Source organism: Canis lupus, chromosome 16 (genome assembly GCF_003254725.2).
Source record: "Canis lupus dingo isolate Sandy chromosome 16, ASM325472v2, whole genome shotgun sequence".
NCBI classification, from domain to species: domain Eukaryota; kingdom Metazoa; phylum Chordata; class Mammalia; order Carnivora; family Canidae; genus Canis; species Canis lupus.
The window spans coordinates 36,745,357-36,761,000 of record NC_064258.1 but is presented as its reverse complement, the minus strand read 5'-3'; the positions used below and the strand labels follow the sequence as shown (position 1 = coordinate 36,761,000).

At 43.9% G+C, this 15,644-nt stretch overlaps 1 protein-coding gene across 2 annotated transcripts in view; it reads right to left on the bottom strand.

Moving 5' to 3' along the window:
• Positions 1-15,644, bottom strand: part of LOC112678709 (prolow-density lipoprotein receptor-related protein 1-like) — a 43,521-nt gene that overhangs the window by 16,968 nt on the left and 10,909 nt on the right. For both annotated transcript variants that reach the window (XM_049094615.1, XM_049094616.1), the window contains exons 9-17: positions 15,393-15,561; positions 14,906-15,074; positions 13,519-13,744; positions 12,873-12,998; positions 10,207-10,431; positions 4,520-4,831; positions 3,664-3,876; positions 1,310-1,504; positions 655-870 (exon numbers count right to left, since the gene is read on the bottom strand). In XM_049094615.1, the coding sequence (XP_048950572.1) occupies positions 655-870; positions 1,310-1,504; positions 3,664-3,876; positions 4,520-4,831; positions 10,207-10,431; positions 12,873-12,998; positions 13,519-13,744; positions 14,906-15,074; positions 15,393-15,561 (1,851 nt within the window). The remainder of the gene's footprint in view (positions 1-654; positions 871-1,309; positions 1,505-3,663; positions 3,877-4,519; positions 4,832-10,206; positions 10,432-12,872; positions 12,999-13,518; positions 13,745-14,905; positions 15,075-15,392; positions 15,562-15,644) is intronic.

Sequence of the window (15,644 nt, the reverse complement as noted above, 5' to 3'; positions counted from 1 at the left end):
TATTTGCAGATTCATTATTTGCACATTCACCTACTTGCCAAAATTCGTAACCCACACCTCCCCAACAATCCCAAGCTCCCACGCTTTCGTGGTCATTTGAAGACACGCATACACAAAACAGCAAAACATATGCGTTGCCTAGCACACGCTTCCAATTGAGATGGAACAAGGCGACACTGCCTTCTCATTTCAGTCCTCACACTGTAAACAAGTGTCCTTTCTGCAATCTATTTAGAGCTCTACTTCCCACATTTTTGTACTTTTGGGGGATTCTGATTCTGCTGTTCAAATGGGCCCCCAAGTGTAGTGGAGAAATTCTGTCTGGTGTTCCTAGTACAAGAAGTCTACGAGCTGCCTTATGGAGCAGATACACGTGTTACATAAGCTTTGTTCGGGCGTGAGTTGTGATGCCGTTGGCCATGTCTTCAATGTTCATGAGCCAACTTACGTATATCAAGTGGCCTTTAATCAGCCATACACCTAAAACAAGGTTATGTGTTGATTAGCTGACAAATATATTACCATGAGAGATTCTCAGAAACCTCACCCTGTATCTTTTTTTTTCTATGAGCAATGATGTGGAAAATGTTAATTCAGCGTTGGTCGCAACATCGTAGAACACAACCTACCACAAATAAGTTGCCTGGCACTTACTGCATCCTTGTTCATCTTTCTTGTCCAAACAGTCTGCGTTGCCATCACATAGCCAGATCCTGGGGATACAGCGGGTCTTGTTGTCACAACGTAAAGAACAATCGTCACTGGGCTTCCAGCAGCCCAGCTCGTCAGACCCATCCGAGCACTGCTGAGCCCCATCGCAGTGGTATTTCTCCTCAATGCACTGGTTTCCGTTCAGACACTGGAAGACCCCTAAAACAGAAAGGGCCAAAGGCTCTCGCCATATTCTCCATCATCCTGAAGGTTTAAAATTTGATTCACTCACCCTCATCCTGGAGTTTAAGGAGTAAGTAGATTGCATCCTATTTGTTCAAGTTCTTTAGCTTGAAGCTTTTTAGTAAGGCGCTCAGGCCAACTAAGTTAGCAGGCTGAACGGGGTTAAGTGATAGGGGCTCATAACACTTAAGCAAATTTGAGGGGGCAAGGAAGCAATAGTTAACAATTGCACCTGGTAAAACATTTGACTTCAGTGTGATGAACTAGATCTGTATTCTGACAGAGTAGGAGCTTTACCTACGACGATTTATAGGGAAAGCAAGGGATCGTAATAAACATGGGTACTTCACACCACGTGCCCAAAGCTGACTCCATATACCTGGCATAGAGGACTGAACAGGTGACGGTGACAGACCTGGCCTGGCGCAGAACTGGGAGCAGTTCCCTTCATCCGAGCCGTCCCGACAGTCTCGCTTGCCATCGCAGACGTACTCCTGAGGCACGCATCGCTCCCCGCTCCGACAGGGGACAGAGGATGGGGTGCAAAGCAGACGGCGTGTTAGAGGAAGAGTGGGGGTGCCGTCTGCGGCTGCCTCTTCAGACTTGGGATCTACAATAAACAATGGCTTCAGCAAGGCAGGCCCTCGGGTCTCGGTGTCAGAGGGGTGCTTCTATGGCCCCCCTTCTCCAGAAACCATGTCAGGGCTGGGCAGCTGCATTGGTCTACCTCGTGGGAAGGAAAAGTGAAGTGGCCTCAAAGCCTAGATCCTGAGACGAGATGTGGCACCCATCGCATGATGGGCCCATCATCTCTTGGCTTCAAACTGGGCAAATCGTTTTCTCCTCCCAGTCCTGATGACTTTTCTCACTGCCTGATGCTGTCTGCTAGGAACGAAAAGTAAAGTTTCTGCACATGACGCGGACACCCACCTGTTGCGAGGTCTCAGATACTAAAAGTTACCAGCTAGTACCCTGCAGCAACTGGCTCGGTGACCTCACAGATCAGTTAGTGGAATTATCCAAGTTGGATTATTTATTTATTTATTTATTTACTTACTTACTTATTTTTATTAGAGTTCAATTTGCCAAAATATAGCATAACACTCAATTCTCATCCCGCCAAGTGCCCCCTTCAGTGCCCGTCACCCAGTCACCCCATACCCCCTCCCATTTCCCCTTCCACTGCCCCTTGTTTGTTTCCCAGAGTCAGGAGTCTCTCATGTTCTGTCTCCCTCACTGATATTTTCACTCATTATCTCTCCTTTCCCCTTTATTCCCTTTCACTATTTTTTATATTCCCCAAATGAATGAGACCATATAATGGTCTGTCCTTCTCCGACTGACTTACTTCACTCAGCATAATACCCTCCAGTTCCATCCACCACGAAGCAAATGGTGGGTATTTGTCGTTTCTAATGGCTGAGGAATATTCCATTGTATGCATAGACCACAGCTTCTTTATCCATTCATCTGTCGATGCCAAGTTGGATTTTTTACTAAAAAGTTGACCTTTTCTTAGCACACCTCTACCCCCAAAGAAATAGGTTCCCATGCTTAATGTTTCTTAGCCCTGAAGATCAGGTGAAACCAGGCACCAATGAATCAAAAGGTAAGGTGGCTCAGAAAGAAGAGGGCGAGGGAGGATTCTAGAGTGGGCCCGTAGGAGAGAGGAGTCTGTTCCCTCTCTGCCTCTACTCTTCCTTTGGACTTCTGAATGCTTTTGCTGACAAAGCGCCCCCCCCCCCCCGCCCCCGCCAGAATCCTGTGAGATAGGATTTCTTCTTTTTCTGCCACAAGATCCAGGATCAGATTTTTTTTTTTTTTTTTTTTTTTTTTTTTTTTTTGGCTCTCGTCCTGGCCAAAGGCTTATGTGAAAAGAAACAAAGCAGCCTTAAAAAACTACAGTGCAACTGAGTGGAAAAAATTAGAGAGCAAGACAAACCATGAGACTCTCCTAACTCTGGGAAACAAACAAAGGGTTATAGGAGGGGATGAGAGTGGGTGGGGGGACAGGGTAACTGGGGGGTGGGCAATGAGGAGGACACTGGATGGGAGGAGCACCGGGTGTTATACTACATGTTGGCAAACTGAATTTAAATTCAAAAAATGTAAAAACAAAAACGACTACAGGTGTAACTTTAACAGCAGGAAGGAAGGGCTTTTCCTGGTATCCACGGCCCCAGAAGAGCAGCTTCGCAAAGGATCCTCCATGAGATGTTGCTGCTACAGGGGAAGGGGGTCCTCAGTAAAATGTTTGGGAAAGTGGTTTAGGACAAATCAAATGGATCTCCTTATTGCCCATTAAGATGTTTAATATGCTAATGTACAAGAGGATTTCCCAAAGGGGTTCTGGTATGCAAATTTCTTGGAGTTTTGGGATGCCTGGGTGGTTCAGTGTCTGCCTTTGGCTCAGGTCATGATCCTGGGGTCCTGGAATGGAGTCCGCATCGGGCTCCCCATGGGGAGCCTGCTTCTCCCTCTGCCTGTATCTCTGCCTTTCTGTGTCTCTCATGTATAAATAAATTTTTAAAATCTTAAAAAAAAAACTTGGAATTTTGCTTGGGGTCTGTGTCATTTAGCAACTTTCAGAAACATGTCAGATGATTCTTACTCTTCCAGTGTTAAGGTCAGGTTAGGGAGAAGGCCGGCTGAACTGTGGGCCAGCACAACTGCCAATACAAAGATACCCAGGATTTTACCCACTGGAAACATACTGATGAGAGGCAGACAAAGTGGATTCAAAGAAGAACCCCACAGAGGAAGACTCGCCTGAAACCTGCTGATTCTCCGCCAGGATGATCATTTTCCGTACGTATGGCTCTTTTGACAGTGAGAAGGGCTCCAGCGTCTTCCTGTTCCATAGCAGGAGGGCTCCTCTCTGCAGGGTCACCAGGTAGGGCTCGTGAGCTGCTACAATGCCATCACTCCAGGTCTTGTTCAAAGTGTACGTTCTATTTTTTAGGAGACTCAGACTTTGCAACCCTAAGGAAGAGTCAAGTTCTTACAAGCTGACAGAGAACAAGTAACCTGTGACAGTGGGGTGGTGGTGGCTGGGACATGGGTACCATGCGATTGGAGTTCAATGACTCCAAATGAAAATAAGCACAGATTCTTCCTATAGAATTTCATAGGTAAAGATAGTCCCGGGGAGTATTAAAGCTCCGGGACAGCAAGATCTGCCAGGTGGGAGCACCGGGTGTGCCTTTACTGTCCTTCATGCAGGATGCTAACACAGTCTCCTGCCCAAGTGCCAGCTGTTGGGAGGGCTCCTGGCTGAGAAGACCATCAGGGTCAGCTGTAAGGTAGAAGTTGTATCTGGTCTCAAGTGTAACCAAGGCACCTCTGCTTCATTGGCAATGCCAGGTTGGGTCCTGCTACTTCTGCTCGTGGAAATAGAAACACGTTCTGAACAACAGGCTATGGGTACGTTAGCTCTGAAGTTTTCTACTTTTTCGGTCAGAATCCTAGACTTAGAAATGAAACCGGGTTTGAGGCAAGGGGTGTGTGCTCAAGCTTTAACTGTGAAGGCCAGAATTCAGGCCTAGGTCTAGCTGGTTCTAGGAATGACCAGAATCCTCCTGCTGGAGCAACTCTCACCACCATTCCCCAGCTCCTTCTAACTTACCTGACCCTTTGGTCGTCCAGAGGATGCTAGACGAGCCAAGATCTAAGGCCATGTGGGTGTCTGCCGTCCAGGTGCCCATCCATACTTGCTGTCTATTTTTGCCAGCGAGGGTCATACTTTGCAAGTGTTTCCCACTCTCTACCCAGTAGAGCACTCTCTTTGGCCAGTCGAGAAGAAGATGCAGTATGATGCCGCCTGTTCTATAGAGGGTCTGTGTGTCTGCACCAGTGACTCTGGTCTTCTGGATAGCACTTCGGTCACAGGGCAGCCAGTACAAGTTTCCAGTGGCTATGTCCACACTTGCCGAGCAGACTGTGACGGGGAAAAGTGACTCCCATTGGAAAGGATGTTCAAATATATTCATGCGCAGTCTTAACATTTTGGGTCAAGAGTGGAAGGGAGACGCTAGGAGGGAGGCGAAGACTGGTCCCTAACAAGCTTCCATGTTTCATTCACCTGAGGAGTCCCATCCTGCCTACTCTGGTTCCAGCATCTTCTCTGTCACACGAGCTCATGCGATCCTTACAACCAGCTGGTAAGGGAGATATTCTCCATCTTTTCTAAGTTAGGTATCTAAGTGGCAATGCTTACATTTGAATGCAGGCTGGCAACTTTGGATTCACATCCCTCTTCATCAGTTAAGTATGAAAATCAATCAATTATACAGCACGTTCCTAGGACTGAAACTGCTATGGGAAAGCAGAGACTGGGTGAAGTGTTAACACAGCAGGAGTATGAAAGGTCACGGGTAGAATGGATGGTAGTGGGGAGACCTATCGCTAGGAGACACACATGGGATAGGCACCAAGTATAGAAAAGCCACATAGTGGCAGCCTGTAAGTGCAACAGAGTTGGGTGCTAACCCACCAAGCACTCCCTACTCCCATCTCACCCACCAGAGCTGCACAACTGGGTCTCAGCTAGGTAGTACCTACTCTGGGGTGCAGTATAGCATGAAAGTTAAGAGCAGCATTAGGCTAGCAAGCCAGATTGACATTTTTGAAACATTCCAAAATAAGGTGTCAGCTAATTACTGGGCCTCAGTTTCTGTAAATGCATGATAGGAACACAGTGCTTCCCTGTTTTGAGGATTGGAGTTTGTACCTATGAATAGTTTAGGATAGGATCCATTATTTTATAGTGGTATGTGGGAGCTAGTTTGCACAAGCTGGGAACGGCCAGCTGTCAAACGCAGGACTGCTGCAAGCTTGCTGTCCAAACCTAGTTACATTAACTTAATTGTATTTGAAACGAAAATACTCAAGTCATCATTTCCTGCATTTACCGCACACCCCTTCTTAACTCCTATTAAGTGACATTACATTGGGAGCTTGAAATCTGGCGCTGTGGGAGTATTTTTAACCAGAGAAATGAGCAAATGCTCCAAATCAGGGCTTGATTTGTTTTTAGGTTTTGTTTTCTAGATGAGGGACTGACCAACAGTGGCCCTTTCAGGCCAATTTCAGCCTGAAGTCTGTTTACGTAAATTCTGGTGGGACACTCCATGGTCATTCGTGCAAATATGGTCTATGGCTCCTTTGAGATACAATTGCAGCATGTCCCATCAGGCTAAAATATTTAATATCTGGCCTTTTATAGAAAGAGGTTGACAACTCCTGGTCTGGACTTAAGAGGTAAAGAAAAATGTTGATATTACGAGTTAAAACTTACATGTGTCACATCTACAGCCATTACATTTTAAATATCACAAAAGTTGGGAAAATGTTTTCCTAGTATTTGAAAAACGATTATCCAAATCCACAAATAAGTCTTTTATGTCAATAAACTAATTCCAATTAGTCTTCGCTGCTGCACTTTTTACTTGTTTACAGAAACAAGTGTCAAAACAACATTACGGTAAGGACGGTATTTACTCGGTGATGGCAGCAACTTGTCTAGCAAACCAGATAGCAATCAAGCATTTATTCAAGTTGGATTCTGTTAAATCCTGATTGAATTGCAACTATAAACAGCTTTTTAAATTCTGAATACTTTCAGATGGGTAGCCAATCTGAAAATCATGTGGCTATATGAAGTTTATAACAATGCTATATTTGTAAATTGTGTTACCACCTTTCTAACAGTTAAGCTTTATTACAAACATATATACTGTATATACGCACACATCTCCCACCCACCCCCACCCCCGCCCGGAGAGCTGGTTCTCAAGAGAATACTGAGTGGTGTGCTGGGATATATTTAAGAACTCAAATGTTAACTACCAGGCAGGTTGACAAACAGACAAGCCATGAAACTGGGGCGTGGATAGTGGAATGGAGAAGCCACTACACATAGGCTTCATGTGTTCTAGTTCTTTCTACTTCCTGGGTGTTAGGGTGGGAGGTCTTACTATTCCTCATGTTTTCATGGGGAGGAAATTGCATAGAAGTGTCCTCCACATTCCTTAAGTCACTCCAGGAAAGAAGGGACATAAAGGGGGCCAGCTAGGAAGAAAAGACTGGCCACACCCAGCTGAGCTTCTCTCTTCTCCTTTGGGCCCTGCCATCTGCACGGAAGATGCACTCTCTCTCTGGCATTAGATTTAACTGGTACTGTGCAGATTCAAGGTTGAATGCCCAGTTGTCAGGGCCACAGAATATTCTTTGAGCGATTCTTTTTTTTTTTTTTTTAAGATTTTATTTATTCATGAGAGACACAGAGAGAGAGGCAGAGACATAGAGGGAGAAGCAGGCTCCTGCAGGGAGCCCAACATGGGACTCGATCCCAGGACCCTGGGATCATGACCAGAGCCGAAGGCAGAGATGCTCAACCACTGAGCTACCCAGTGCCCCTCTTTGAGTGATTCTATGCAGGTTATTCCTTTTTTTTTTTTTTTTTTTTAAGTAAGTAAGTTAGTTATTTGACAGAGACAGAGAGAGCACACAAGCAGGGGGAGCGGCTGGCAGAGGGAGAAAGAGAAGGAGGTTCCTCACTGAGCAGGGAGCCCAACGTGGAGCCCAATCCCAGGACCCTGGGATCATGACCTGAGTTGAAGGCAGACGCCCAACCAACTGAGCCACCCAGGTGGCTCCCTCTATGCAGGGTTCTTAAAGACATGTACTTTTTCCTAAAACAGAATTTTGAAGCCTTTTCATTTTTTTTTATTAGCAATCTCCTCTGTATTTCCCAGCCTCAATTTTTAATGAGGACAAGATTACTTATTTAAGAGAAAACACTGGAGCACCCGGGTGGCAGAGGTGATTAAGCATCTAACTCTTGGTTTTGACTCAGGTTGTGATCTCTGGGTCATGAGATCAAGCCCCACATTGAGCTCCACACTTAGCATACACTTTGCCTAAGTATCTCTCTCCCTCTGCTCCACCTGCCGTGTGCTCACATGCACATGCTCTCTAATAAGTAAATCCCCCTTTTTATTTTTTTTTAGAAAAAAAAGAGAAAGTAGGGTGGTTCAGTCAGTTAAGCATCTGCCTTCAGCTCAGGTCATGGTCTCAGGGTCTTGGAATCAAGCCCCACATTGGGCTCTCTGCTCAGCAGGGAGTCTGCTTCTCCCTCTCCCTCTGCCTGCTGCTCCCCCTGCTTGTATGCTCTTTTTCTCTCTCTAAAATAAATAAAATGTTTTTTTAAAGGAGAGAAAACACTGGTATTAGCACCCTCTGATGTAAGGATAAGCTGAAAGCTGCATGCTCGTGGGTATTAAGAAGGCCCTGAGATCTGCAAACAAGTCCAGATAGCTAGTAACCAGCCTGATACCTGCTGTGAAGGGCCTGCCTGGCTTTGTCAAGCTTTCAGCCACTGTACAGGGAAAAACACACCCATATGGCTCCTTTACTCTTCCAACACTTCTGACACCAGATGTGGGGGTCCGAGGGGTTTCCCTACACCAAGCAATTCTGCGACAGTAGCCAAATGTCCTACAAGTCAGTTCTGACACTGTACTCCTGGAGCTGGCATCAGACCCCACAGCTTAAGGGCTCCATCCCAAGACTGCCCCCACTTCTGATGCCAATCACAAGTCTGGGTTGTTACCTGTACTCTGATCCACTGGCTCTAAATCAGGTTTCCTACAACCCCCCTGAGTTTGATAGTTTGCTAGAATGGCTCACAGAACTGAGGGAAACACATTCACTAGTTTATTCCATGAAAGATACAAATGAATAGCTGGACAAAGATCCATAGGGCAATATCCAAAGGGCTCACAAGTAGGAGCTTTTTTTCCTATGGAGATGAAGTATACCACCAGTCCAGAAGCTTACCAAACCCCCTTACTTTGGGGATTTCATGGAGGCTTCATAACATACGCATGATTGATCACTGATTCCATTTCCAGCCCCTCTCCCCTCTCCAGAGAACAGAAAGTGGGGCTGAAAGTTCTAAGCTTTGTCATGGTTTGGTCCTTCTGGTAAACAACCTCCCAGGGTCAGTGGTAAGGTTTTTGTTGTTGTTGTTGTTTGTTTGTTTGTTTATTTATTTATTATTTTTATTTTATTTTATTTTATTTTATTTTATGTTTAGTGGGAAGGTTTTTAATTTTTTTTTCTAGCCTCAAGTCCGAGTACCTTAAATTCAATTTTGCATTGCATTGCAGACCCCACCAAATTTGCTTCATTCAAACCAAGCTCTTCCTATCACCTAGAAAATTCCAAAGAACTTAGGGGAGCTCTGTGTCAGATGCTATCATTCAGGAAGTTACAAAGGTCTTAGGGTCTCTGTGCCAGTAACCAGGGATATAGATAGATATAGATATAGATATAGATATAGATAAAGATATATAGATATAGTTTTTTTTTTTCAGAGCCATCTACCACAGGGTCTCAACATTCCACACTAGAAAGTCAGCTCAAATGTAATTTCCAGTTCCTTCCAAATCTTTGATGTGATCATTCTAACACAGAAATCTAATAGCTAAGATTAAACAGTGGAGTGAAGGTGGCATTTTAACTGGTGAGGAGAAATGGGAAGAAACTCAAAATCATGAGTTTCCTCAGACAGCCATCAGATGTATTACAAGGACGTTGCTCATTTCACTTTTTCCTGAAAGTTCTCTGAGGTAGGTACTAGAAGTTCCTGTGCTTGCCCACAGGACTCAGTAAAGTCCACTACTCTGAAGGATGTCTCAGGAACATGCATTTCAATATGGTGCTTCTTGTAGTAAAGCGTATCATTGGTACTTAGAGTACACAGGGCACAGACATTCAGAAATCAAATTACTCACCCTAAGCTCTAGCTCCAGTTCCCTTTTATAAGTAGATGTTTGCCTTTATGTGGAGTACAGGGTGCTAAGGATGGGCTGTGCCATTCAGCAGTGTGGGAGGAGAGAAAATATATATTACCACATTAAGAAAATTTCTTGCTAGTTCTCTCAGAAATCTGCATTGCAAATAACTTCTAAATTAGTGCAAGAAAAATCTGCAATGCAAAATTGAAATATTTAAGGTCTATTTCTATCCCACCCAAACTTAAGGCCAGAAAAATAGAATTTCAAAAAACTTATCACTGACCCTAGGATTTCCCAAGTTATGGTAGCCTCTTAACGGGCCTGTGCACCTCTCCTCAGTATAAGGGTAAGTCAGACAGTTTGTATTTAAATTAGGTTAAAATGGTTCTTTGGCATTAAGGTTGACTCAGATCAGGAATAGGTAGATTTTTGTTTGTTTGTTTCTTTTGGCTCTAGTTAATTTTAGAGCCAGAAAATAAAGGGGAAAATCCAAAATACCCACCCAGCTTACCTGTATGCTCTGTCCAAATCTCTTGCTTTTCTCCTGAATAGCCAGTTGAGCAGAATAGCTGTCCCTGAGCATTTGTCCAGTAGATAAGATTTCTTTTCCAGTCAATATCCAGTAAATAGATGTTCCTAGGATGCTCTTGAACTAGGGTTCTCTCTATAGCAGTTCCCATAAAACCAACTTTCAACAAGTAGAGACGTTTGCCAGAAGAAAACACAAGCTTTAACTCTACCAAGAAAGAGGAGAGATTTGCTGTTTGGCCATTTGTCAGATAAACCCCATGCTCCTTTCTTGGCCAATCTTTCCAGCTGAGGTACACCTAGAAAGGGGTCTTATCAAGCTCACTTCTGAAGCACATATACAACATGAATGCCCTAGCTTCCTTAGAGAAGGGAGTCATCTGGGCAAATGAAGCATTGCTCTGCTTTCCCAAGGCACTGAGTCTTTCAAATTTTTGCTAAAAGGTTAACACAGGACCACAAGGATTAGGGCTGGGATGGTGCCCCACTGGATTCAGTAATGTCCTCAAATCCTTGCTCATGGCATACAAATCTCAGTAAAAAGAATTTTAAATTCAATTGCCTTCTTATTTTTATTTTTTTAAAAAGATTTTATTTGTTTATTTGGAAGAGAGCAAGAGAAAGCATGAGCAGAGGGAGGGAAAGAGAAAGGAAGAAGCAGGCTCCCCATTGAGCAGGGAGCCTGACATAGGGCTCTATTCCAGGATACCAGCATCATGACCTGAGCTAAAGACATTGTTTAACCAACTGAGCCACCCAGGCGCCCCTTGATTGCCTTTTTTTAAAAGTTACTAGGGACGCCTGGGTGGCTCATTGGTTGAGCATCAGGCTCTCTGCGTGGAGCCTGCTTCTCCTTCTGCCTGTGTCTCTGCCTTTCTCTCTCTCTCTGTCTCTTATGAATAAATAAAATCTTTAAAAAAAGTTACTTAGGTGTTTAACTTAAGGTTATATATATATATATAATGTTCAAGATACAACTTAAGCTGAAGTCCTGAATTTGGCACAACAGCATGTTATATACACCATGATCACATTCAGTGGCTACCCCCGAGAATTGTGTTCTTTAAAAGGGGGTTAGAACATGAACATATTTACATCATTTATCCTTCTTAAAACCTGAGTGTTCATTAGAAAAAAGTGATTTGGGGGGCATCTGGATGGCTCAATTGGTTAAGTATCTAACTCCTAGTTTTGGCTCAGGTCATAACTTCAGGATTGTGAGATGAAGCTTGAGATTCTCTCTCTCCTTCTGCCCCTCCTCCCACTTGTACACACTTATTCTCTTTAAGATTCTATGTGCTTATTCATGGGAGACACCCAGAGAGAGGCAGAGACAGAGGCAGAGGGAGAAGCAGGCTCCTTGCAGGGAGCCCGATGTAGGACTCAATCCCAGGACCCCAGATCTTGACCTGAGCCAAAGACTGAGCTACCCAGGTGCCCCTCTCTCTGTCTCTCAAATAAATACAATTTTTCCAAAAAAAATGTAACTTGGATAAAGATGTTCAATGGAGATTATAAGCTTTAATATTTGAAAGACAAAACAACATGAAGAATTTATGCTAACAATATTGAAGTAGAATCTGCTTACAAACCTAAGTCAGAATACACAATAGTCATAAGACTATGGAGGATTTCTTCCTCATACCAACTTAATTGTTGGGTAAAACTGAGTGGTGTAAGCTATTTCTCCCTGCTTTAAAATCAGTCAAACCCAGGGACACCTGGGTGACTTAGTGGTTGAGCATCTGCCTTCAGGTCAAGTCATGATCCCAGGGTCCTGGAATCGAGTTCCACAACAGGATCCCCACAGAGAGCCTCTGTCTCCCTCTGCCTGTGTTTTTGTTTTACTCTGTCTCTCTCATGAATAAATAAATAAAATATTTAATAAATAAAATCAATCAAAACCAACTATTCATTGATGGATGGAGAAACCAAATATAGTATAAATGGTGATTCAACCTTAAAAATAAAGGAAATTCTGACACATATTACAACATGTATGAACCTTAAAGATAGTATGCTAGGTAAAATCAGCCAGTAACAAAAGGAAAAATATGGTAGGAATCCACTTATATGAGATTTCTAAAGTAGTCATACTCATACAGAAAGTAGAATGGTGGTCTAGGGTTGGAGGAGGGGAGAGGAATGGGAAGTTATTGCTTAACAGGTATAAAGCTTCAGTTGAGAAAGATGAAAAAGTTCTGGAGGGGGCGCCTGTGTGGCTCAGTTGGTTAGGTGTCCAACTCTTGATTTCAGCTCAGGTCATGACCTCAAGTCCATGAGGTTAATAAGCCTCACTTCAGGCTCTGCTCTCAATGAGGAGTCTGCTTGGGATTCTCTCTCTCCCTCTCCCTCTGCCCGCATGATCCCTCTGAAATAAATAACTTTTTTTTTTTTTAAAGAAATGAAAGAGCTCTGGAAATGGATGGTAGAGATAGTTGCACAAACATATAAATGTACTCAATGCCACTTGATACTTGGAAGTGGTTAAAATAGTAAGTTTTATATGTTTTTAACACACAAAAGAACTAATCAAAGTAAGGTTGTCAGTGTAAAAGTGATTGATCCCAAAATGGAAGCTACATTATTTCTAGGGCTACCATGGAATGTACCTCCTTGAGCCCAGCCCATTTCACCCAGCATACTTACCACTACATGTACCGGAAGGTAAAAGGAACATTCCTTCTGGGCAAACACACTTATAGCCCTTGGGATGGACAGGGGACAGGAGACATAGGTGGCTACATGAGCCTGGAGCACATGCAGGGTATCTGCCTATTTTAAAATAGAAATAGATTAGAAACAATTTCAGGATTATCTATACTAATTCAACTACTACTCAAGGAGAGTTAAGTTAGCTTTGCCTTAAGAGAAATCCCAGTGTACTCATTACCTTCTAGGTTAGGCATGCTGACCTTTAAACTCCCATGATCCCCTCTCGGTGAGTGGCAATTACTTATCCATATTAAGCTCAGGCCAAAAAGTCTTCAACCAACAGCATCTTCTCCCCTAGAGTTAAGGCAAAATGACTGCCTGGCTTGCAGATAGGAAGATTCTTTTAGAAAAAAATAGTGGTTTTAGCTCTCTGCTTCGATGAGTCTCTCAAACTCACTTAAGAAGCATTATCTGAGTTGAATCTGACATATAATTTCTGATTAACAAAAGCTTTTAACTCCCAGTCAATGAATATTTGACTTCCTTCTATGTAAACAGGATGCTGGGCTTTCTTCAATTTTCTGCCAAGAACAGAAAACTTCTAGGTCAACAATTAACAATGAGCATGTCAGTGACCTACCCTTGGGCTGTTGGGATTTGTGGAGGACAGAGAAAGCAGATATGGAAGCATTGAGCAATACCACTCTCTCCTTGGGGACGTGGGGTGAAGTGTGAAACAGCTGTATTTTATTTGCCCAGAAGAAAGAGTTCTCAAATACAGCCAGTCCTATTGGATTGTCATCTTCCAAGAAGACCTCCGGAAAGGTGTGCCTTCCACTGCCATCCACGTTTACCGTCTCTATGGACTAAAGGGTTAAAGTCATGAGAGGAGGGCAGCATCAGCAAGAGATGCCAACATCAGTGTGCCCCTTGCGTGGATGCCCATTCAACACCTTCACGTGCTATCAACTGGATAAAGATGAAAGCATTTTAGGATTCATGGAGGCTAATGCCAAAGCCAGTTGCTGGACCACTTCTTGCACAAACTGGGGTCACAGGCATGTTGTACAAGTAGCTACTATAACTTACTGTCTGCATCCAGACATTGTACCAAGTCCTTTCCCCACACTCTCCAACTGCTTATTGAGGTAAGCATTCTAGCTCTCTACAGAGAGGGCAGTGGGAGCTCAGAGAGGTGCCATAAATTGCCAAAATCATAGCTGAAGTAACAGACATAAAAATAGGATTCTTGGAGCACCTGCCTGACTCAGTTGGTAGAGAATGCAACTCTCATTCTCAGGGTTGTAAATTCGAGCCCCACACTGGTGTAGAGATTGCTTAAAAAACAAAACAAAACAAAACGTGGTGCCTGGGTGGCTCAGTTGGTTAAGTGTCAGGCCTTTGGCTCAGGTCATGATACCAGGATCCTGGAATGGAGTCCCATTCCTGCTTAGTGGGGAGTCTACTTCTCTTTCTCCCTCTGCCCCTCCCCACCATGCTCTCTCACTTTCTCTCTCTCAAATAAATAAAATCTTTAAAAAAATTAAAGTCTTAGAAAAAGACTATGACTCTCAAGCCTATGCTTTTAGTCACCACATCATACTGGTCTGCCAGTTTGATGCTTCCAAAAATAAGATAAAATCAAATGTAATATTAAGGCCTAGAAATAGGAATGTAAGTAAGTATTAAGAAAGAAGTACTGAACTACATGCTTTCAAGGAGGCGGTCTGCCACGTGAAAAGGTTTTATACCCCAGGTACAATACAGAATATGACCCAGGCTACTAGGAAATCCCAATGCTACGTTTGACTGCAGTGTTTAGGAAATTCACACTAAGTCTCCCAACCTATGTTGATCTAGTCGGGCTCTACCCGAAGAGACCATGCTGTCATAGCTTGCTTTTGTCTGTCTTCGTGGCCAGGAGCCACCTCACAGTGTTGATGCGAGACTCAGGAGAACTCTGTAGTTACCCACAGTTGCACCAAGCCCCTCCTAAAACGTTTTTCTCCCTGACCTCTCTCCAGTACCTCTTTATATTCACTGATCCAGTAGAGCCTGCCGGCCACGTGGTCAAGCGTCAGCCCTACTGGCTCCTCCACGTTGACAGCTGCAAGCACCTTCCGATCCGAGCCATCCATTCCTGCAGCTTCAATGGTTCTCATGCCTTTCTTACCACGATTTACCCAATACAGGGACCTGAGGACAGCGCAAGCACAAAGTGTTAACAGCAGTCCCCACGCTCCCCCTACACATCCAGTTCTGAACATCCAGGCCCCCTTAGGGCTCTTGCACAGGCCCCAATTCATCGCACTGCTAAGAATCCTTGAGTTTCTGCCCTCAGACTCTGGACTGAAAAGCTGGCCTCTATAGGATTCAATTTAGACTTAAAATGAAGGTATCTTTGGAGCAAATGAGACCTACGTTGAAAATGTTGAAGGGTTCTCTTATCAATGTCTAAGGAATGTCTAAGATAACCAATGATTTAGGATACAATCTCAAAGAAACACTACTTACTTCTTTGTGGGAAACACGATCAGCTGCTCGGGCACCAGATCCTTTTCCAAGATTCTGACATAACCTCGACCATCACTCAAACCAGCACAGATAACCCGTGCGAAGCTGCTAGCCCAATACAACTGTCCCGTGAGCCAGTCCAAAGAGATACTGTCCACTGTTTTAAGTTCTGGGGACACACGAGACAGTATTATGTTCCTGTATTCTTCTACCTTCTTCTTGCCTTGAAAAAAATATTCGGCCTATACTCTT